Source organism: Haemaphysalis longicornis, unplaced genomic scaffold (assembly GCF_048455015.1).
Source record: "Haemaphysalis longicornis isolate Haplotype H1 unplaced genomic scaffold, Haemaphysalis longicornis Haplotype H1 scaffold_3, whole genome shotgun sequence".
NCBI lineage: Eukaryota > Metazoa > Arthropoda > Arachnida > Ixodida > Ixodidae > Haemaphysalis > Haemaphysalis longicornis.
This window is the reverse complement of record NW_027526335.1, coordinates 112,443,915-112,467,789: the sequence shown is the minus strand read 5'-3', so window position 1 is coordinate 112,467,789 and position 23,875 is coordinate 112,443,915. Positions and strand designations below refer to the sequence as shown.

Sequence of the window (23,875 nt, the reverse complement as noted above, 5' to 3'; positions counted from 1 at the left end):
AACGCGATGGAACAATGTTAGATTCCTACCACGAGAAGGGTGTTTGTTTTTGCAGTTGGCTGTTCACGTTACTGTTGTCCTCGGCTGGGGTGGCGCAGTAGTCACGTCACCGGTTTGATGGCGCAAAGGTCCCGGTTTCGACTCCCATGTCATCCCTAACCACTTTTTTACTTGAGGTTTCGAAGTTTTTTGGTCGGACGGATGGACGAAGCTAGGCCTAAACAGCTGCGCTGTTAAAAAGACTACACCTCAGAGAGAATTGAAGAACACTTCTACTAGCAGCTACATACGTAATGCGCAGTAAGTAAAGTGAACAATCTGAACAATCGGAACGGATAAAATAAATCCTGTCCCATTTGTAGTGCTCTCGGCGAGCAACAGTCGGTGGTGGCTGCGGTCGCTCTGTAGTATCAATTGCTTTTTTTGTAAGGTAACGTCGGTTTGCTTTGGAATTGGCCTCTTCCAGGTGGCTAATGGAAGATCTTGCAAACAGGGGCAAAAACAGGCAGCTAACGGGAACGCACTTCCATACACAGTTTCCACCATCCCTTTTTCTTCTTTGCTCTGTCTCTCTCTCCTGCTTAATTTGCTGGGAGCCTATAACTCTGCAGCGGGCTTGTAATTAGCTCGGTTGAACCACATTTGGCCGGGGCGATTCTAACTGGATCGATTCCTCTTCAAATAAGTTTCATCAAACGGATAGTTCTTCTCCTGGCTGTTTGTTCCCGATTTGATTTCATTTCTCGCTTTCTGCCGCATTTATTCAGTTCATAGCTGATCGTTGAAACTGGAAGTTGTGTTTTACTTCTAGAATGTCATCCTAACAAAGGCAACCTAAATGTGATAACCACTTCTGGTTGCTGTAAAACACAGTAATATCGAATTCCTGGGGAACTGAAGAAATAGGTACATATATATCGAATAAAAGTATCTGAGGAGGACTGGCAATATTCGACAAACAAAGCTAAATTGAAATGAGAAAAATATGGTGGAAGGGCGGAAGTGCTCGCTTAAAATTACCATCAGCACTGACCCAGACGACTGCAAAAACTTGCGCTGTTAGAAATGTCCTTCAAACTTACTTGTCTAGTCAATGGGTAGAAAGAGTAAACCTTCCCTGTTTTATTTACATGTTTCGAATATATTTCATGACAAAAAAAGATCAAAACGCATAAATGGGACCATCAACTATAAGAAGGAACATAAAAAGAGAAAAGGACGAAAGCTTGATTGATTGTGCGGTTAACGCGCCGACGCTACACATGGGATCAGGCGCGCCGTAGTGTAGGGCTCCGGAATAATTTTGACCACGTCGGGATCTTTAACGTGCACCGATATCTCGTACAAACGAGCGTTTTCGCTTTCCGTTTCCATTACAAAAGCGGCCGCCGCGTCCGGGAATCGAACCCGCATCCTCGTGCTCAGCAGCCCAACGCAAAAGGACGCAAGCAAGCCTGCGGTAGAAAACAAAGACAGGAGAAGAAAGGGGAAAAAAAAGAAAAAAGAAAAAGGAAATAAATAAAGAAACAAACCATAACGAAAGAAAAGAAGTAAGGAAGAAAGAATGGTGATGAAAGAAAGAAAGAAAACAAGAAATACGAAAAGGAGAAAAAGGAAAAGAAAAAAGAAAGAAAGAAGGAACCAAATACAAACTATCAGGTAACAAAAAAAGAAAGAAGGAAAGAGAGAAAGAAAAAAGAAGGAAAAGAGGAAATAGAAGATGAAGGGAAGAAGGAAAGAAAGGACGAAGAGAATCAACAATGAAAGTAAGAAGGGCACACGGTGTGCTCGTAAAGTATGCCCAGCATTCAGATATTTTTCTCTCTAATAGTAAATACATACAACGCGGGAAACGTTTGCACACGATGGTTTCTCTGCAGCCGCGCACGTGCGGAAGCCTTCCACTTGGGAACGAGAAATCGTAACGAGGAATAGAAATGCGCTGACGAGAAATCGTAAATTTGGGGGTTAGTGAAACCTAAGGAGTTAAGAACAGGTTCTGTGAGTGAGTATGCGTGCGATGGAGCTCAAAACAAGCGTTCACGGAAGCGGTGAAAATATGAAACAAACTCTACAAGATATGAAGATTCCTCCGACGTACCTCCGACGATGAGCTCGGCTGCTGCATGCACGGTACGCTGCGGCGAGAGGCGCACGAAGCACTGGTACATTCCCTGGTCCTGTCGCCGAATGGAAGGCAGGTGAAGAACACGAGAGCGGGTTCCTCCGGGCGACTGCACTCCGGGCGAGACGCGGCGCCCATTGTGCCTCCACTCGAGGCTCGTCTCGTCCAGGGCCCAGTCGAGGCCGGAAGCGTTGCAGCGAAAGGCAGCAGCGTGGCCCACTTCAGCGCGCAAGTGCGCCGGAGTGACGGCGACCCAGGGCTTGGCTGCGTAGGATTGCATGGACGAGGGAGGCACTCACAGTTAGTCGGCGGTATAGAAAACCGAGAAGGCAGAGAGAATAACCAGTGCATTAAAACTGCGCGCCGCGCGGAAGCATAACAATGAAGGACTCGGGAGAAAGAACTTGTGGTGCGCAGCAATTCGCTGGCTCATCTTTTCTTTGCTGCCCTGAGAAGTGTTGTCGGAAGGCCTAGGCCACAACTTATTCTCTGCTCAAGACCACCTGCGAATGAATTTTTCAAATGTCGCACTATGTCTAGTGCCCATGCGAACATTCAAAACATTATTGGAAATTATTTGCAAACTGCAAACACAAAGTTATCAAAGCGAAGCTTTAATGTCCTCAATGATGCCGTTGTAGCCAATACGCCCTGTAGGAAAGCCAACGTTAGCTGACGACGATAGTGAATGGTCATCATCGGGTGTGTCTTCATCTTTTTTTGTGCCTTGCAGCTACTCGCAGAAACAACCCTTCAGTGTAATGTCCAAGGCACAGATCATACCATGGGAAACCATTGTAGTTGTTTTGACCAGCATTGTAAATCAATGCGTAACAAAATCTAGCACTCACGTGAAACACCGATCGCTTGCTTTGTGAGCGTACCCTTTTTCTTTATGGCAGAAAGTTGCCTTGCCGGTTTATATTTTTCTCACATTTCTTTGCCGCTTTGAAATTCTAATTGACACACCACATGTTGCATGTACAGGGGGGATTAAAGATGAAAAGAAATACGAACAACGGAGCACACAGCCTCCGACGCATGCCGCAAAGTCTGGCTGCATGGTCAGTAAAGAGCACGCATGCGTAGTTCTTTCGAGCGTTTGAGAGGGCGGCCTACTGTAGGGGCAAATGCTCGATAAAGAAGCGATCTAGTACATTGGGGAGCCAAGCGCGCAGCAGGCTGATTGCAGCTAGCATGATGCCCTTCAACGATCATTCTGCTCAGTGGCAACGCAGCGCGGAAAGGCACCTCAAAATAAACGACTGAGGTCGCTTCTTGATCAAGCATTTCCCATAAACGTAGGCCACACTGTCACACGCTCTCGAAAGAGTGCGCATGCGCGCAGTTTACTGACTTCGCAGCCCGATGGTGCAGCATGCGTCGGATCGCTGTGCCTTCCGTTGTTCGCATGTCTTTTAAACCCCTGTACAGGCGATCCAAATGCTACACTTAGTGCAGGAGCGATGGCTAAACTGGGCAGCACTGCATGCAAGCGCAGTCGATGTGTAGATGGGGCGCACATATCGAGCTTTCGGGGGTCACACCAGGCTGACCTATATCGATGTACCATAATGCTCGTCTTGCCGCCTGCTCGAGCGAAATCACGCTACTATCATCGAGTTTTGTCAGAAGCGCTTTTATGCAAGCATTTCCTTGTCAGCGGCGTGAACGAAATGTGTTCGGCTGCGTATGCTTTCTGCTTCCGATTTTCAATTTGCGTGACTTCCGTGGCTCGCTATTCCCTCGGCGCCGAGTTGGTGACGTCATGTAGTTTAAACGCTCGTTGATAGATTTGCCAGGTGCGGCCAAAATTATGCTTGGCTCAAAACTCACTCACTCACTCGCTCACTCACTCACTCACTCACTCACTCACTCACTCACTCACTCACTCACTCACTCACTCACTCACTCACTCACTCACTCGCTCACTCACTCGCTCACTCACTCGCTCACTCACTCACACACTCACACTCACACTCACACTCACACTCACTCACACACTCACACTCACACTCACACTCACACTCACACTCACACTCACACTCACACTCACACTCACACTCACACTCACACTCACACTCACACTCACACTCACACTCACACTCACACTCACACTCACACTCACACTCACACTCACACTCACACACACACACACACACACACACACACACATCCACACACACACACACACACACGCACGCGCGCACGCACGCGCGCACACACACGCGCACACGCACGCGCACGCGCGCGCGCACGCACAAAAACAACAAAACTAGCATTGCATACTGGTATTTGTAACATTGCTTTCACCATCCAAATAAATGCTTACCGCATCTGAGAAAGCGAGCCGACTGAGGACCAGTTACTTGAATAAAAATTGGTGTATTCCGCGAAAGAAAGAAACATTAACAAATTACTTTGGAAGGTGATGTCTTGCTCGGTGCCGAAGGACTTTATATAGGCCTGTTCACATTGCACGGCAGTAAAGCCTTTCTTGAATAATGGGCTGCGCGGTTATTTGAGCGGACGCCCAGGGGCACTGCGATTAATATAATTAAGAACGTTTGTTTTCAAGGAGCCTGAAAGGCAGCATAACATCCTGTTATCATAGCACAAGTGCATGCTTCCTTTGATTAGTAATAAAAAATTAAAGCAGTTCTACTCAAGCTGAAAGCTGTCAAGTGCCGCGCCGTTCTTCGCTATTTGCCATCACCCCCGACAGTCTTCTCCTCGCTCTCTCACTCCTCTATTGATGAATTGAACATAGCTTTGTTCAATGCAAATATTTTTTTTTCCGTCCTGCCTGTGCTCACGCGCCTTCTCCTGGGACATCTCGCATCATTTTGTTTATCTTTTGTTTCTTGCTCTGCCTGGACCAGCAAAAGTGGAGTTTCACTTTTTAAATGCAGAGCATTTCTTAGCCTCGCCTCTTCCTGCGTCGGACGGCGTCCACAGCTCCGCGTCTGCAGCAGGTGCGCCTCTCCTCCTTCCCTCCTCTCTCTCAACAGCAGCTGGCGCGCGCATGCGTCGTAGTCAGCCCGTTCGCTCCGTCGCGGTCTCGGCGTAACAGGTGCGTGATAGCAGCGCGGTGGGGCGTGGAAGGGCGCGCGCTGCTTGCGCATGCGCGCTCTCCCCCCTGTACTGCTCTCCCTCTACTACGCGCGCTGCAAATATAAAGCGGATAGCGGTCGCTCGTGCTTCAGTCACTGTGTTGCTCCTTCCTTCCTTGGTTGACGCTCGCTCCACCCTAACGCGACATTACTCTCCTCTCTCTACCCCAAATCAACACCAACGCAACTACGACCCAACTACCCACCCTAACGCGACTTTACGCGGCGTTAACGACCCCCAATGCTCTGCATTTACTCGTGTTCCCCTCGCGGGAAGGCGCGGAAATTTTTTTTCTCTTCGTATCGTAAAAAAAACACAGTGACCATTGCTCACTAAATGAGCACGGGGATCCGGTTAAGAACATACATTTCGCCTCAAATGTACATGCAGTTTTTGTTGCGCTAAATATTGGGAACATGTATGACCAGTGTGTGTGGTTCGAGCAGTTTCGAATGTCACGGCTTATATAAACGTCTTGTTCAAGTATCCTGTTTACTTTTGAGCGGGAAGCTGAATCGAAAGTCAAGCGGGTATCTTTTGACTTTTGACGTTGACTTTTATAGCGGTGCTGTTGCAGGCTAACGCCTCCGTTTCTTTTTTGTCTGTGTGGAGGGAGAAAAACCGCTCCCTGCCTGCTCACCTCGGCCCCCTGTTCACCTCCAGTGCTTCATATTTTGATATAAGGTGGCGCATGTTGCCCCTGAAAACATTTCCTCGCGGTCAATAATGTTTGGAAGTGCAGCTGACTTTCCTAAGATATGTGCAAGCTTGGTCATTACCAGATTGCTTTCCCGCATTGTCACAGCAAAGCCTTCTCATTCCGGAATATAGGCGGCAATGGCCGCGAGCGTGGCAGAAGGGGACCACCGACGAAGATAGGACCACGCATGCCAAACGTAAGCGCGATGCCCGTATTCTGAACCACGAATAGCACGAGGCAGAAATTGCAAGGCGTCCGCGTGGTTACAATCCCGTTGACTGTTTCCCAGGCACGACGACGTGGTTTGAGCGGGAGTTTTGTGGCCAGCCATAGACCCCCAGACAGATTGGCTGGCCTTCAACCTTCACAAAATGAAACGGCACTATTTTTTTTTGTACGACCCTCTGCCTCGGCGCATGGCCGGTGTAATTAAACTGAGCGGCACCTTAACCAGTTGCTAAACTGCTCTTCTGCCATAAAAAGTAGTGAAGCTTAGACTGAATGAATTACAGCGCCTTGTTTGACTTGTTGCCACCGTTGATTCCTTTCTCCCTGGACATTTCAAATAGAACCGAATGCGTACGTTTTAGGGTACCATTCTTTTTTGGAATAATTTGATTATTATAACCCTGTTACGAAGGCAATCTTTGTTGTTGTAACTGGACTTCCTTCAATTGGATTGCTCAATTTCATTTAGTGCCTTCATTTTTTGTAGTAAAAATATTTGCAATACCCTTGTGGAATTGTTTTACTTTTCGTGTATTCTTCTCAGCCACAGGGGTTCTTGGTCACACTTGAAAAAATTATCCCATGGCGTTAACACCACATGGCGCAATAAATTCGCGGGTGAACGAATCGCAAAACGCGGAAGTCACGCAGATTCAAAGTAATACGTTCTTGTTGAAGCAAAACGCGCAAGCTGCTGAAGACCAAGTTGCCGTCACGTAAGGCGGCAAACAAACCCTTGCGTAAAGCACTGAAAGCGCCCCTGGCGAGCACGAATGGCAACAGCGGGGTTCCGCTCCAGCCGGCGGCAAGGCGAGCGTCCGAACCTCGAGATGGGCCAGCCGGATGCGGCAACGAACTCTAGCAATGTGCGACGCATCTCATCGTAGATCGCGCTGGCATGCAATTTTGCCCAGTTTGGCCTTCGCTCGCGTGCCCCGTTTAACCTTTGGGTCGCCTGTACGTACAGTCATGATCAATTTGAAGGTAATCGCGGGAGCACCGACCAATCAAGACAACAGCACCGTTCCGTGGCACTTTTTTTCATTCGCGTATATAAGATTACGCTACCACCTCTGACTCCTCGGCTGTTGCATACCATTCTCTCACCCCCTTCTGCGAAGGTCGACTGCCACAATTTTTTTTTCATTTCTTTTTTGGATGACGTATCTGCGTGTGGTTATTCGGCAATTTGATAACTCCGAAGATACCGCAACATTGCGGCATTGCGGAAGCAAATTACAAATTTGTTTAGATTACAATGCCCCTGAATGCCGACATAGTTGCCCTGAGAAGGCTGCGTATCAGTGTGAAGTATATCGCTGATGGGGAAAAGAATATAGAAAAAAACAGCGTGGTCGTTATCGTTTCTGACGGCTGTGTGCGCAGTGCATTGAACAGCCAAGGGAGAAGCAAACATTGCACAATCTCTCTGTGTCTGATGCTAAAAAGTGTCACGCAAAGGCGCTGTCGTCACGATCGGTCGGCGCTTCCGCGATAACCTTTAAATTGATCCCGACTGTACATTTGGAAGACGACCGCTCGTTGCGGAGGCAGCGGACTATGCATATAAAGCCCTGAGCTTGATACATGATGGTTGGAATTCACTACCAAAATGTACTTAAAGCCGCCATCCCCTATCAAGGCTTTGATCCACAGCCTAATTTAGGACGCTTATCCAGCTACATCGAAGTTTTTAACATCCACCAGAGGTTGTGCAGCCGAGCGGGCTGGTGTTTGTTCGCCACAAAAATAGGGGTGAGCAGACATAAAGTTGGACAGGCAAATGGTTGCCTTTGAATTGAAAACGCTAGACATAACCAGGCGTATGTTCTGAGCTATATTAATATCACCCCTTTGTATGGCTGCTATAAAAAGTGGAAGCGACTTATTTAATTGTCGTCTCAACATGGAGTGGAGGTTTTATACGCTTGATAGAGGAGCACATTCATTTAGAGATTGGGCGCATTTAAAGGTGACGCAAATTTGTCGACACCGAAAGTGTACAAGTGTGGCCGTGCAAGGAGTGCGGTCATTGACATTCTAGAAATGTACGAATGGAGTGTCCGCATCACCCTGTTCAATTTATACGGGCCATGAAGACAAATTGCATTTGTTTACATTGAACGAACGAGCCTTTGGTAACTCCCTCGGCTCCATACCAGCCACTAACGACGTTCTTTGGCCAAAAAAACCGGAAATATATTAAAGGGTGCGAATTTTGCCCTCCAGTTACGTGATATGAGTGGAAGTTATCTACATGGGCCAGAACTAAAAAGAGTTAGGAGTGTTACCCGCACGTTTCTATTGAAGTGATACGATCAAACGGATATAGACGTCCTACTAGAATCATGCGGTCATGTTTCTTGGCGGAGGCTTCGGTAAAAGGCTGCCTTTCACGCAAACAGAATTCTGTGACGTCATGCAAAAATCGTCTGGAAGTGGCTGTGGAGTCACCGCTGCTTTCGTAATCTCTTCAATATCTCAATTATTTTGGGGTAATTCACGATAAATTTGGTACCATTGTCGTGATTTTTAAATGAATAAAACTTGATTGATTGTAGGGTTTAACGCGCCGACGCAACGCAGGTGATGAGGCGCGCCGTAGTGGAGGGCTCCGGATTAATTTTGGCCACGTGGGGATCTTTAACGTGCGCCGAAATATCGTACACACGGGCGTTTTTGCTTTTCGCCTTCATCAGAAAAGCGGCCGCCGCGGCCGGGAATCGAACCCGAGACCTCGTGCTCAGCAGCGCAACGCTTTAGTCACTGAGCCACCGCGGCGGGTAAATAAATAAAACTTGTATTTTGTCTTCGTGGCCCCTTTTAACCTGGGTGAGAGTTGTCGACACCCAAAATATCCAGCTGTAGCCATGTGTACAGTGTGGGCATTAATATGCTAGACATGTAGGGACCCAGTGCGTACATCACTGCGCTATGTCTTCCAAGAGAGCAGCCATGCACTTAATACTTACCAGTGACGACGAGCTCCAGGTCGACCTGAGCCTCTCCCACGTTGTTTGAAGCGACGCACACGTAAGTGCCGGCATCGCTTGGGTCCACCTCACGGAACTGCAGCACTCCGCCCACCTGTCTTGTTCGAAGGCTTGGCTCGAGCGGGAGCATTCGTTGCCCATCTCGTTTGTACCAGCTTTGGTTCCCGTTGTCAAGACAGCAGCAGGGTATTATGAAAGAACCATGCAGACAAAAAGGCATCTTTGAGAATTGTGAGTGTAAAACCGCGCGCGTAAGCTGATTTTACGTGAAGCCAAGATTATGGGTAGAAGGAAACAAAGAGGCCGCGAGCTTTGGGAGGAAAATGATATAAAAAGAGACGAGATAGTATCAGCGACACGTCCATGCCACTTCACCAGTCAGAGGTAGGTTTCCTTTAAAGCAGCACCCAAGTGGATCATGCATAGATGGTAACCTAAGTGGATAATTCATAGTGGTCACGCATAGGTGTGCGTTCCGATGATCCCCTCTCCATTGCTGTGCTGTATATTTTTTGCAACCTAACGTGCTTAAGTAAGTTGTAAGTATGGCTCGTCTTGTCAGCCGTAGCGTGCACGCTTTAGCGCTGGAATCATGTCATCATGTAATCAACAGGCTATGTAAATCTCCGCGGAATTAAAGATCCAACGATTATGGGATAGAAACCATTAATAATGACTCCTCTTGCAAGGAACTTCCGCGTGGAGCAGACAATGTCCTGTATTTCCTTTACAAAACGGTCGGGATATTCATTGCGTCAGAACAGCGGACGAACTATAAAATTACAAAGCACAGAGTACCCCTTACTCCAAAGTGGGACTCGCGATTGGGCAGTAGTTATATTGCATCAGCAAATGAAGAAAACCTATGCAAACACTATCCTACAGTATCCCTATCTGTAGGATAGTATTTGCATTTTATATGACGGCAGAAACCTCGAATGGACAGGGAAAAGCTTTCCAAAGTACGCGCGGTATGGCTCGGTGAACTTTTTAGTGAGGAACACCGCAGTGAATGACTAAATCTGACAAAGGGCAACTTATACTTTTCGACCACAGTGTCTCACAAGGTTCTTACTCTTCCGGTGAAACGCCAGCAAGAGAACTCTACTCGACAACTGTGAGAACAGCAATGCATTGCCCTTCGACCGTTTTTCATTTCGGCTATTCCTTTCCAGCGGTGCAGTGGACCATTGAAATGGCGTCTGCCTTCCTCGCTTCATGACAGAATAAAAATAAAAACGCCATCCAGGTTTTATCGGAGCGCACAAAAGTGGATTCGGAACGCCCCGCTGACTCTGCCAGTATACGGACGACGTACGCCAACTCGAATTCTCTTAAACCTACCATCGTCATTCCCTTGTCTGTACACTGCGCTCCGGTGCTTCGAAAGGCAACATAGACTTTGGGAGAACGAAGTACAGGGTCACACTGAGACAGAGGATTGCAAGAAATAGCGTTTACAGCTGGGCGAATTGAAAGCTACGCTGAAACTTCACATCGGCAGAAAGAACAAATAGCAGGAACGGGTACTTATGCTCAAGGAAATCTATTGCTAGCTACGCCACGATCTTCAAATGTCTGCATGGTCTTCTACGACTCTTTCAACCAGCCTTTAACTTCGCCCGGCATTTTATGACGTGTAAGATGAAGTGTTGCAACCCCTCACGTACATTATTTTAAATAAATGATTATGAGGTTTAACGCGCCGACGCTACACAGGTGATGAGGCGCTCCGTTGTGGAGGGCTCCGTAATAATTTTGACTACCTAGGAATCTTAACGTACGCCGAAATCTCGAATACACGGTCGTTTTAACCACTGAGCCACCTCGGCGGGTCACATTATTTAAAAAACCGTTTGGTATAGCTCAAGGGGCGAAACCCTGAGGTCCATCTGATTGTTTAGCTAAGACAAGAAACCAGAATTCATACATACTTCACCCGCCTCTTTTTTGCCCGACCATCTGGCGGAGCAAGCCAGCGCGATGGCTCGACTAGCTTCGCCGTTTTCTAATAACTTTATTCTCATTTCTCGCCACAGTTTTTGTCTTTTTTAACAAGCTTGCACTGAATTGGACTATTACAGCGAAGTTCATTTGGCAGAATTAAAATATCTATTGATTATATATTCAACATATATTCAACATATATATTCGACGAAACTTTTAATCGCCTCACTACTGCAGTTCTCATGTAAGCGGAAACCCATGTTTTTATCAACAGGTTCATTGCGTTAAATAAAGCTCCAAGGCTGTGAGCCCGTATTCAGTAACCTAAACATTAGCCATTCTTAGTTCAGCAGTCGCCAGAGGGCACAAATACAGGCCAAGCAGCGCCATCAGAATTATCGAAACACACAATTGTGTAATTAGGATAACTTGATTTAACGGTATTTAAAACAAATGAACCTCTTTTGTTTACTAATTCGCAAGCCATCTAGCGAATACACAGGCTGGTATTTAGCGCTGGCTAAGTGCTTAGCGCTAACGCCTCATACCATGGAAGCGACCAATGTGATGGGATAATGTAAGCTTCAAGTTCTCGACAGGTTGCTTAGAGAATTCGAAACAGCATAGTAGAAAATTGGGCATGTTGGTAGCTATCTTTGTATGTGTTTGTCTGCTGTCCGTTCCGTCCCCTATTTTGCTTCTTTCTTACAAACATTTGAAACAGCGAATTGCAAATGTCTTCCATTTACTGAACATGCGGGAAGCCAACATAGGTTGCTAGATTAGAACGTGAATCCTGTATTTACTTCCTAATATTTGTGCGACCAACCTTCGGAATTTCTTCGCGCAAGCAACCTATAGGTGGATGTTCTACAATAAACAGCGCTGTTACTATTTCATCCCAAAGGGCATCGAAATGCCGTCTGTTTGGATAGCCAGCGCAACTCGTCGTTGCCGCTGGAGGCGGGCCAGATGTGAGATTCTGCCTCACGGCAATACTTTCATCGAAATAGCACAACTGTAATGTGTTTCTTCAGATAAGTGTTTGGGCTGTTTAAGGCCAGTCGCACTACCTTCGAGAGAGATTCGTACGCGTGCCTACCAATTCCGTGGTAGCTATATGTGCCGCTGATTTCTTACTGCTCTCGTCCGGTGAGGACGCGTGTAGGTGTGGTGTGGGCTCGGAGTCGCTATTTACGTCGTCCGTAATACATTTAGGTATATTAGGTTGTATTGTGGTGACATTAGGGCTGGTCAAACTGTTGCGTTATTTTTTCAATACATTTAACTGTGTACAAAATAACAAAAAATGTGCGCTTAAAACGCATGCTGGCGGTAAAAATTAACATTTACTTCAATGGAAGCCGGGGTGATTACGAAAGCTGTGTCACTAGCGGAAGATGAAAACATAGCGGTCATCTGTTGATGAACGCTACGATCGCAAGTAGAAGCTTACCGGAAAATAATTCAAAAGCTTCTTCCACCAACGCCTGTGGTTCTAATCTTCAGATGATTACATTCCTGTAGTCGGCTGGTGATTCCTTGGCTGCCATTATCCGTGGCTTGGTGGCATCTACGCCTTTAACAACCAGCATTGTGTTGCTTCAAGTAAGCATTTAATAAAGAAAGTTCTGCGTGAAAGTTTTCAAATGCAGTTTACCGCGGATGCGTAGCGAATGAAATATTTTGTGGCTGACGCCAACTTACCTGTAACCGGGAACAGGAAAAGCCTCAGCGACGCACAGCAAGTCGGTGACTTGTCTTGGGCTGCTCACCACTCGACTGCTTCGGTGCAGTATAGATGGCATTTGCACCGCTGAGGGTTCTGGAACAGAAATGAATTTCGTCAATGATAGTCCTAGAAACCTTGAGGCGATGCAATTTTTCCTCAGACATCTCGCTTACAAGTATTTTCCGGAATGCCGTGCCAGCAAGAAAGAAAAGGCGGAGTATCCGCTGCTAAGCAACGCCCAAGCATGCTAACGCCTAGTTCCCCTTTTTCTGCTCGCTGCTCGTGAGAAAGGTGTGCGCCTCGTGTAAAAGACGCACCGGTCTGCTTCTCGCCAGCTGTCGGGTGAAAAAAAATATTTTATATCAATATTTCTATTTTGGTAAGCTCCCTTTTTAGGCCGATCTTTATGAGTGGGTACGGGCCATTTTTGTGATACCTCCATGACCACAAACAGCGAGAGTATGGGCTATGACGCGAAGGCGGAAGAGAAGGGTGTCAGTGTAGTTAATTAATTAATTCATTCATTCATTCATTGACGTCCTTTGTACAGGATTAGTTTTGTGGTCAATCTAAGCACGCAGTACTTGTAAAGTGACGGGACAGTTGGCGAAAGAGCGGACTTCAACTAAATTTCATAAAAAGTACACACTAATTTCGCGACGTATATACGTTGAACACTTCCTCGGGCATGCAAAAAAGCAAAAAACAAAATACGCGTGCAAAAAAGGAGTGTTCTTTTGCTGCAGAACATTGATCAACTTTTTTATATTGAGCACTTTCATTGAAAAAAAGTGTAATATTACTGTGACTCGTATCAAAGCAATACATCGATAGCACACTAAGAGGAATACAATTCAAATGAGCTTCGAAATTATACAGAGTTATAAAAATTTGAATTATACAAGTTGAACACAAAGCATATGAGAAATTCCTCATATGTCAAGTGTCATTACGTACTAAGTGTTTACTGAACCTCCACAACATTTTCTAATTGCTTTCTTCAGTTTTCGTTTCGTCTTTATCGTACATAATTCATCGCTCAGTTAATTGAATACTTCCGGGATACAGTAGTTCCATGCTCATTTTTGCGCCTAGTTTACACTCGTGGTTTCACATACGTCTTGGTTTTTTGCACTACCACACTCTTTTTTACCCCTTCCCCCCAACATTGTTTAGTGAAATAGGGATTCTTTAACACTACATATTTAAACACTTCGTTCACTGGTGTTGTACCCCGGGGCGTGGTATTTTGCCTTCGTAGCAGGGCTATCAAACGCAGCTCGTATTGTTTTATACTGAATTATCGGACTTGAAGAAGGTTCACTGTACAGCTGCGGTGATCTGTAGATGGGCTGCCTGGCTCGAAAAGCTCAGTAAGCCGTAGTGAGGTACGTCGCATGTGCGAAACTTTATAAAACCTTTTGTCCCTTTTGTATTCATTTCACGACACAACGCAAAATATCTTCTGTCACTTTTGGAGCAAAATCAAAACTGCTTGTCTTCTGGGCGACGTTCTTTAAGGATGCCTCCTGCAGTAGAGATCCCCACTGTTGAGTTTTCGCGCAGCTGGACGCCAGGAAAAAGAGAAGCTCCAGTGGACACAGGACAGGACGACGTGGCGGGTAAGGAAACTGAAATCTTGGTTTTTCAAAATGTGCGTAAATATGCAAATATTAGCACTACTTTTTTTACGTTTTCCCTGTAGTCTAAGGGTGGCGTAGCTTTTACGAAAACAAAGGAAATCACAAAAAAGTTTAAATTGCCTAATGACCTAATTAATGGTCGTACCTGTAAATTAATAAATACTTGTACTATCAGCTCAATATTGCAATTAGCCGAGAAGGTCGAGCTCTGACTACCCGAGCAGGCCATTTGTTGGAGACCAACCATGGCCTCCCAAGCTCCTGGGACATTCGGACATTCTCATCTCGTACCGGCAGATCACACAACATCACCGCCTCCTCCGCCGCCACTATCCCCCCCCCCCGCACCCCAGCATCCCACAGGAGGAGGCCAGAACCTGGCGCCTCCTCCAAACGCACTTCTTCCCCTGCAGAGCCTCCCTCTCCTACTCACAGCCCTCCCTGTTCCCATCCCCTCTCTACCCACTCTGCGGCGCCCGGGACTCTCAACTACACTCTCTCTGTGACTGCTCGCGCTCCCCGTTTCCCCCTTTCCCCGCACCCCCCCCCCCCCCCCCCCCACTGGGAGCAGGCGCTGTGGAGCTCGACCCTGGAGACTTAGACAACCCTTTCCTCCAGTGCCCAACAGGTCGCCGAGGCCCTCTGGGCCCCCGCCACCTCCTCCCCCTGACCCAGCCTTAAATAAAGTGGTTCTTTTTCTCTCTCTCTCTCTCTCTCTCTCTCTCTCTACGCTTCTTCGTTCCACAACTGCCAGAAAAACACTCAGAAAAACATTTTTGCTTTAAATGAAAATTTCACGGCTACAACTGTTAGACCGAATTCAGCTATAGGGTTTAGGGCGCTGTTGAGAGTGTATCGGAGTATGGGGAAGAAAGTTCTTATCTGTCGTGAATTTAGTGCAGTACCGAGTGAAATGTACGCCTGCTAGAGTGAATGGTTTCCAGAGGGGACATTCCGGTGTCATTGTGTGGTTGTACCACTCGCGGATCGTTTGGAGGAGGGTATGAATTACTAGCAAGTAATTTGTTCGTGATAACTTTAACGGATGAGTTCATCGTTGCCAGGGGTGCGAAATAGTTGCTGGGTGATAGTTGCTGACGTCGAAGCTTCTGGACTTTTTGTATCTCTTAATGCAGAAGGCTGCGTATAGCTCATTCTCGGGGAGCAAGCTGGAGGGTTCTAAAGTGGGATCGTACGGCAAGCAGCGGAAGTTGAAAATATTGATCATGCGCAACTTATCGAGCTGTTCCAACTAAGCAAACGAGAATCTACATAAGGAACTCCAGGCAACGCTTATATTGTTGGCCAGTATTCTGCGCCAGTGAAGACAATAGGAACAATGCTGATTATTATTTTATTACTAACTGTCCGCTCGGTCATGGAGACCATGAAATAATTTGTGATGGCTAACAGTTCACTTGGCAAATCTTCGCCGACGAAGGAGACGGGGCAAAGACTGCATTTCGCCTGGACAGCTTAGCAAGGGAGGCATATCGCCACCTCATGATCACATGGCGGGGCTCATAGGATGAGTCAGATTGCGGCTCAATCGGTAGTTGTGTAAACATTCTATTATGACTCCAAAGGCAACAACTCGCTGTTTTATCGTCATTAGCCTGTCCGCAACAACCATATTTAACACATATAAGTAAAAAGAATGGGAGCTACAAACTTGCATAATTTATAATGTCTGAAAAATTGTCCTCCTGCCTGAAGTGGAAAGAGATAAGTGCTGTTAGAAAACAGCGCCAGGCAATGCGATAAAGTAATGCCGTAAACGCATAGACTCAGATGACGGTAGAAGAATACAACACAAGAGTAACATCAAAATTCCTTATACGCACTGCTAATACCACTACTAAGGTTCAAAAAAAGTCATTCACTAGTGTTGTTCAGATACCGAGTCGCCATACTACTGCTCTTAGTATTCTTATATAAACGGGACGGCAATTATAATCCGCCGCAAGATTACTCTGACTCACGAACCTGGATTTGTTGTAATACACAGCGTGGCGTTTCGAATCTGTATGCGCACTTGTTGATTTACTCCTCTCTTTAGAGGGAGCTATGTTCCACCAGTGTTATTTTGTGCAGTAAAGACATATTTCATGTTTGGAAAATATACATAAATTAGACTCTCGTCGCGCGTCTTGTACGTCCTTTTAATTTTTTTTTCGTTTTTACACACCAACAGAGCCCTAAAATTGGCGTATCGGCATACCAGAAGCGTTCGTAGGAAAATACATACAAATGCAGTAATGTATACGTTATTCGGTCTCCTCCTGGAACAACTACTCACCCGAAGAGGACACGTGCTAGAAACAAAAACGCAGAAGCGTTTACCACCAAAGCATCAGAGTAAAGCCCTCCCGACATAAAGGTAATAAACGACAAGAGCCAAGGGCTGGAAGAAGAAAGCAAGAAATACGCGCACGAAGCCAAGTACGGCGCGCCGAATAGGGTTGCTCGTCCTACCGTTTCGCGAACGCCGGAGGGGAGAAGCCACCATCGTCCAGTAAAAGCCCGAAACGGATAGATAGCCGGGCCGATTCAGAGCCGCATGACGAGCCGTTCAAGATAAGGAACGTGACCCAAGACGGGGGATGAGGACGGGAGAGCGACAAACGGAAACAGCAGAGGTCGGAACCTAACGCTGTCCGCCATCAGAGGGGGATGATGGCAGACAGCCCCGGCCGACCGAGGACGACGGCCTATCGGAACGACGCGTTTCGCGCACCCGTCCGCTTCATTCGCGCTCTGGCGACTTTTTGATGGCCCTAATTCGAGTCTTCCTTTCGGGTGGCAGGCGGAAGGGGGCAAGAAAAGGCAAAAAGGTGGCCGTGTCAGCGGTGGCGGCAGCGGAATGCCGAAGTGAAAAAGCGGCGAGCAGAAAAAAAAAGTGTGGCTTGATATCGACACGCTCTTTCGTCTTTGCCCTAATTTGTGACGCTTGCGCATTTCCTTGCTTTTATTTTGGGGTAATAAGTAACTGTTTCTGAAAATCGATGCGCTTTATTTCCGAAGAGGGAAGGAAAATTGCTTAATGAAAGGCCAAAAATCACGAGTGTAGTAAGGCGGACAGCAAAGTGCACGGATGCACAACAAAAAAATTGCTTGAACAAAAAGACAATTTCTGCTCTAAAAGCTGTCTAACAGTGCAGATAATAAAGTGAAGGTATGTGGAAGTCAGAATCTTGTAACAACCCGCATTCCACTGAACGTACTCGGGACGCGACTCTCTGGTTTTTTTATTCCCTCGTCTTCCTGACGCCCGCCTATTTTCCGTGGGTCTTTATTTTGTAATCCTGCGTGCATGCTTCCTTTTTATGTTATGGTGATCTTCCGTCAGGCTCGGCCGGCTAGGCGTTGTTCTAACAGCTTCATTGCTAGCAACTTATTTCTTTGTTTGATTCGTTGTGCGCTGCCTAAGATGTGGGGTATCCCTGTCGGGTTCTCCAACCCCTGGGCCACGAGAGAACAGCATTGAGAACTGCGCTCTTCTTTTCAGCAGTTGGAGCATGAAGGAAGAAAACCACTCAGCGGCAACACAGAAGTAGTACCGCGCTAGAAGTGGGGACCAGCTATGTTGGGAAAAGGGGAGCACAAAGATAGAAGATACTATTAAGCGTTGCGCGCAGCGACCTCGTTAGCAAGCCGATACCAAAGTCGGCGAAGTCTTGGAGTCCTTTTGCAGCTCACGCCTCCTCACAGTCACCACCATTCGGGTGCTCTCTCGGCCTGCCGTGTTTCTGTCGCCCGGTCCGCGCAATTTGCATTAGGAATGTGCGCAGTTTCGAAATGCTACCCGCTAATGTTGTGTGCTCGTTTCCCAAGTTCACTTTTGTTTTTCTGTTTCGGGCGTTTTATAAAAGGAAGCAATCATTGGACTCTTCCGAGTTAGAGAAGACGAAACTGTTGGGAATTACCTTCTTAAAATTATAAAAAGCCGTCTTTCTGTCAAAGTGGCAAATTTTATACATTGAAGTAAACGTTTAGCTAGCGCTAAACCGAATTACGCATATGGCCGAATAAGCGGATATATTTTCGTCCACCTCCGTGCCATCGGTGGCAGTCTAGGAAATAAAGTAATGCGTATAATGTAGGTGGGTGATTTGTAATTAAATTTTTGTGATGTCAACGTTCAACGACGTTCATCACAGCTACCGCGGACACAAAAGCCGTGCTGATTATTACTCGTTGGGTTTCGTTCTATTCGTTTATATTATGTTTATATTCAAAGAAAATTTGACAGAACCTAGATCTAACAATCATCTGGATACCATAAATAGAAGTCCAAAAGTGCGTGTGTCGGCAACTACTCGCACTGTCTTTTGTTTACACCGCAGTCCTCCGTTATAGCCGCTTCCCTGCTGAATGCGGTGTTAAGTGCGGGAGCTGCATATAAGCCCTTCGTTGCTCACGGTTTAGCACGTTTTAGCAAGGCTGTGGCAAGGAAAGGCAAGGTTGTGGGTAGTTTTGGCAGGGATAAGAAAAGCAACATCACGCTTATCTGCTGCCCCTTCTTCTATAACAGCCATATCGAGAGATTCACTATGGCAACTACGGCGCAAGAAAACTAGGGTGACAGAAGAAGCACGTGCAACAACATAGCGTTCTTGCAGGTGCTCTTCTTCAGTGGTCCTCGTTTCCCCTTGCCGTAGTTGTCATGAAGCGTCATGGACTACCTCGCCCTTTTTTAGCTTTTTCTACTCGAGAGGTTTACATTGCTTCTACTGGCGTTTTCGCTGCTGCTCCCCTTTTTAGCCCATGGTTCTGCCATAGGATCCACTTCTCGTGGACCAGGCACATTGTTGGTTGCAACTGTAGTTATAGCACTTTGCGCAGAGTTCATATGCGCTGGCTTGAGGGCACGGCTCGTAGCGCCGACATTGGCGCTCCTAGTCCCCCGACCACAAACTCCACAAGCAGTAGACATACGCGGCTTTGGCACACGCGAAGGGTAAAAGCCGCATTCCTTAAAAAAAGAAGGTCTTTCTTCAAAGGTCTGCGAAACGGTTACTCCAGAAGGTCTTTTTAATGCACACAAAACATTGATCCGTTCATGCACTTACTCGCAGATATCCGACTTCACATTTTTGGTCCTTGTCTGCACACCGGGTGATAACAGGTGAACCACACACTCAAAACACACTCACCTCTCAGTAGAAGCCGAACAAAGTTGAGGCTGGTCTTCTTCCGCCGAGTGAGCGTATTCTCCGTGTGGCACCTGTATCGGAGAAGCTCCTCTGAGTCGCGAACTTCGCGGATGTACAGTTGCCCATCAGTGGTCACCGTGTACGCATCTGCGCAGAGGAAGCAGGAAACCATCAAACAATCCATGTCGCACTGAAACACGAGCTGAGTAATGCAAACCTTCAAGGAACCAGTAGAAACTAACGCCCGAGGCTATTGAGACAAGCCGCAAATAAACGTTATTTAATAGCTTCTTCGTCACTCAAGTGCGACCAACGTTCCGACAAGTGGTTTTTCCTTTAAAAAAATCTCATGTCCTAGATATGCATACCGAAGCTAATATACGATTTGTCTCCGGGATTTCTTTTAACCCGATAGCGGCAAGAACCTCGCAGATAAGAAAAAACCACAGCTATGAACTGAACATGCAAAATCATAATTTATCGATACGGCCATAACGAATTCTAATCCTGTGGGGTAAAGAAAGGTTTGCACCCGTCACGAAGTCAGTCGTGTTTAGAGGCGATAACGACGTGATCATTCGCGTTTGCAGCGGCTTCCCGAATCCCCCGTGCTGGAAGAGAGCAGATGGGGTATGGATGCGATGCCGTAATCCAGTACAGAGTGTCCCTTTAGTAATTGAATCTGTTAGCGCTGGCGACGTACCTACGTCTGGTCCTTCTCAGTTGTCTCATTCCAATACTAAAGCCCAAGCGTAAGGGGCCTGCCCTTTTTTTATGTAACTATCCCATCCGCGGTATCCTTTAATCTCTTTTTTATGCTTGGTCAGCATGCCGCTGCGGCGATTTTAGATGCAGCGCATCTCTTGCTCTGAGGCATGTCCTTCCTTCGTCGTTGTCGCGGCGTCCGTCCGCATCCCTCCTCCATTCGTCTCTCCCACAGCTGTGCGCAACACTCTCACTCCGGCGCATTAGCATAACGACAGCTGGCGCGCTTGGTTGGCGCGCGCTTCGCTGCGTTAACAGCTGCTCCGGTGCGCATGTGCGCGCAGGCGCGACTCTCTCCCGCGGTCTCCTCTCCTTCAAGCGCTGTGAATTATAAAGCGGGTATCGCTCCGCAGCGGTTCAGTCAGCGCTCGCTCTCGTTCTTCTCGAACATCGACGATGAAACCAAGATTCGACCACTGCTGCGGCAACCGCTCACTGTGCACTTTACTGCCCATAAAGTCATCATTCTTAAATGTAATAAACAGCTGGGTGGTGGTCGCTAAAACACGTGTACTCTCTCATTTCGCGTATGCATGCGCTGCATCACACCAGGGTTCCCTCGCGGGGAGATGGGGGCAATTTTTGATTTCTGTTTATTCAAATTGAAGTCATGACTGCGGGATCCCTCATGAAAATTGATATTGCGTTTTATTAGACCCTCCATTGTGTTTCTATAGAGCCAATAAAAAGTCAATTAACACACATCTCTTATAGACTGTGCTCGTTAGAAAGTCAACAAACGTTTTGTTGCACAAACTCTAGAACATTTTATGGCCTTCAATATATTGGGTTTTAACAGACTCTGTATTGCCTTTCTATAGGGTCAATCGAACTCGTAATTGGTGGACTGCTGTCATTAGACAGGCAATAAGCTTTTATTACGAACACGCATCTTATTTTCTTCATTATGCTGAGTATCAATAGACTGTGAATTGCGTTTCTATAGCCCACCCACTGGTAGTATAGCAATGCATATATGTGGGGTACGTGCTATTGGTCCGCGTTCTTGTCTTGGGAGCACCTGGGAGCGGTGGCTCCTGGGGTGACAGACATGATAGGCGGATAGTCCGAGCCCCTAAGAAGCTCGGCTGTTAAAACGCTACAGAAAACCTGATTCACAGGCAACAGCTAGGATGTTGCGACATTACTCAATAAAAATTTTGTAGAAATCTAATTTAGATAAATTTAATTAAAGCTCAAAAGAAACTATATTCGAAATTAGCTTATATCCAACAGGATGCTAGTACTAGGCACAAAAAGAATTTTATAGAAATAAATTTGAGATAAATTTAATAAAAACTCATCAGAAACTAAATGCTAACCTGGCGTCCACCGCGACAGGATGTTACGACTACACTCAATAATAATTAAAGAAAGCTAATTGAGGAAAAGTGAAAAAAAAAACTCATCAAAAATTCGATTCAAGCTTTATTCACACGCAACACGATGTTACGACTATACTAAATAAATTTTTTTTAGAAAACTAATTGCGATACGTTTAATAAAAACCCGCCAGAAACTCTACTCAAGCCTTACACACATGCAACACCCTGTTCCGACTATACTCAGTAAAACGTGTACCGAACGCTTATTGAAAATTGTTTATAAAAACCCCACAAGAAACTCACAAGAAACTAGATTAAGAGCCAGTAACGTCTATTGACTTGTCTCTATAGGCTTTTAATTGAAACGCGGTGTAATGGAAACTCAATAGAAAGAGTCTATAAAATGTTAACAAAATGTTTATACGATTTATTTGAGCAATCCCTATAACAAGTTTATAAAATCTCAGTAAACATTTTTATGAGGGGAGGGCTACCACATTCACAAGTTGAACAATTAACCTGGCTAGCTTCTTTGTAAAGCGCAGCTCGGAAGCGTCTGCTCGTGTAGTTGAGCAACACACTGAGGAAGCGGTAAATGTTTGCGGGTGATAGCGAAGATAGCGAAAGAAAATGAGAGGATGAGCAAACGATGAAACACAGATCTGCTTGAGCGGAGGTCTGACTGCGACGACTGCTGTGAAACGCGCCAATGGGTCACTCACACAGTTCCGCCTTCCATCTGTCGATTAGAGTGGCGTCTGCGCGCCCCTCCGCAGCCCGCCGCGGACTCAACTAGGCAGTCCACAGCGAAAGAGAGAGAGAGGAAAAAGAAAAAAAAAAAACTTTTCGTCTAATATCATTCAGGTCCCGCTTGCAGACCATGGCATCCACTTACCGGCGACTTCCACAGCCCCGTCGATTAGCCGGACCTGAAGGTCCGGATCGGAGCTGCGGAGCGCGGCCTCCCAGTGCCCCTTAGAGGTGATTACAGGGAGCAGATCCAGGGAGCATGCCCATATTATGCGAGATAGATAGGCGTATTCGCCACTTAGGTTGGAGGCACGAGGTCGCGGGTTCGATTCCCGGCCGCGGCGGCCGCTTTTCTGATGGAGGCGAAAAGCACAAACGCCCGTGTGTACGAGATTTCGGCGCACGTTAAAGATTCCCAGGTGGTCTAAATTAATCCGGAGCCCTCCACTACGGCGCGCCTCATCGCCTGCGTTGCGTCGGCGCGTTAAATCCTACAATCATCATCATCACTTAGGATGGAGGCCGCGGTTGGGTAGACGCTTGGGCGTAAGTGGGTCAGACGGGTTGGGTTGGGGAAAGTGTTTGTTTGCAGTAAACGTAAGATTTGAGCTTTTCTGTTATCCAGTAGTTGGTCCGGCGGTGGCTAGATCAGGCGGTAGAGGCGGTAGTTTGCGGTGACGTGATTAAATGTGATCAGGTGATCGCTGGCGTACCGCACCCCGCGATAAGGATACAGATGATGTCATGCCGGGATTATAAGCACTGGGGCGTGTACGTGGGAGGTCCAGTTTCCCTTGAGGCCGGAGTGCGTGGGTGCCCAGGTAAACTGCATTGCCTGGTCGGGTGATATGGGTGGACAGATTTCTAGAATGTCGAGTACCAGCTGCGATAACCAGCCGGTAGCGAAATTTTGAATTGCAGTTTTTGAATCAGAAACGTCAGTCTGGGCGTAGGATTGTGTATTATGGCTAAAGCTACGGCAGCCTCTACCGCCGTTCGGAGGGGGGGGGGGGTGGCTCATATTGTCGCAGAGTTTTGAAGTCTTTTACAGAGGTACGTTGTAGCGACTGCGTAGGCATCACGGATCCATTATTCTGCTGCGTCCACATAAATGGAGCTTCAGTCGTGGTTGTGTATTTTATGCAGCGCTCCAACCAGTTTCTTTCTCCCGGCTATAAGACACTCAGGGCGAATATTGCGTAGCAGTGGTTTAGTATTTACCCTTGCGTGGATGTGTGTCGGTGTGACGTAGATGTAAGTAAAGTCGGTGTTGTGCGCGATGGATAACACCTGTAGTATGAGCCTCCCTGGGGCCCGCACGTACGCAAGCGCGCGCGCAAGTACACACACACACATACACACACACGCACACACGCACGCACGCACGCACGCACGCA

General features: G+C 46.9%; 1 protein-coding gene across 2 annotated transcripts in view; it reads right to left on the bottom strand.

The window, feature by feature from the left end:
- The window catches only part of LOC144175017 (cell adhesion molecule Dscam1-like), a 285,594-nt gene that overhangs the window by 95,527 nt on the left and 166,192 nt on the right, over positions 1 to 23,875 (bottom strand). For both annotated transcript variants that reach the window (XM_077704026.1, XM_077704025.1), the window contains exons 3-6: positions 19,639 to 19,785; positions 12,815 to 12,932; positions 9,140 to 9,315; positions 2,102 to 2,389 (exon numbers count right to left, since the gene is read on the bottom strand). In XM_077704026.1, the coding sequence (XP_077560152.1) occupies positions 2,102 to 2,389; positions 9,140 to 9,315; positions 12,815 to 12,932; positions 19,639 to 19,785 (729 nt within the window). The remainder of the gene's footprint in view (positions 1 to 2,101; positions 2,390 to 9,139; positions 9,316 to 12,814; positions 12,933 to 19,638; positions 19,786 to 23,875) is intronic.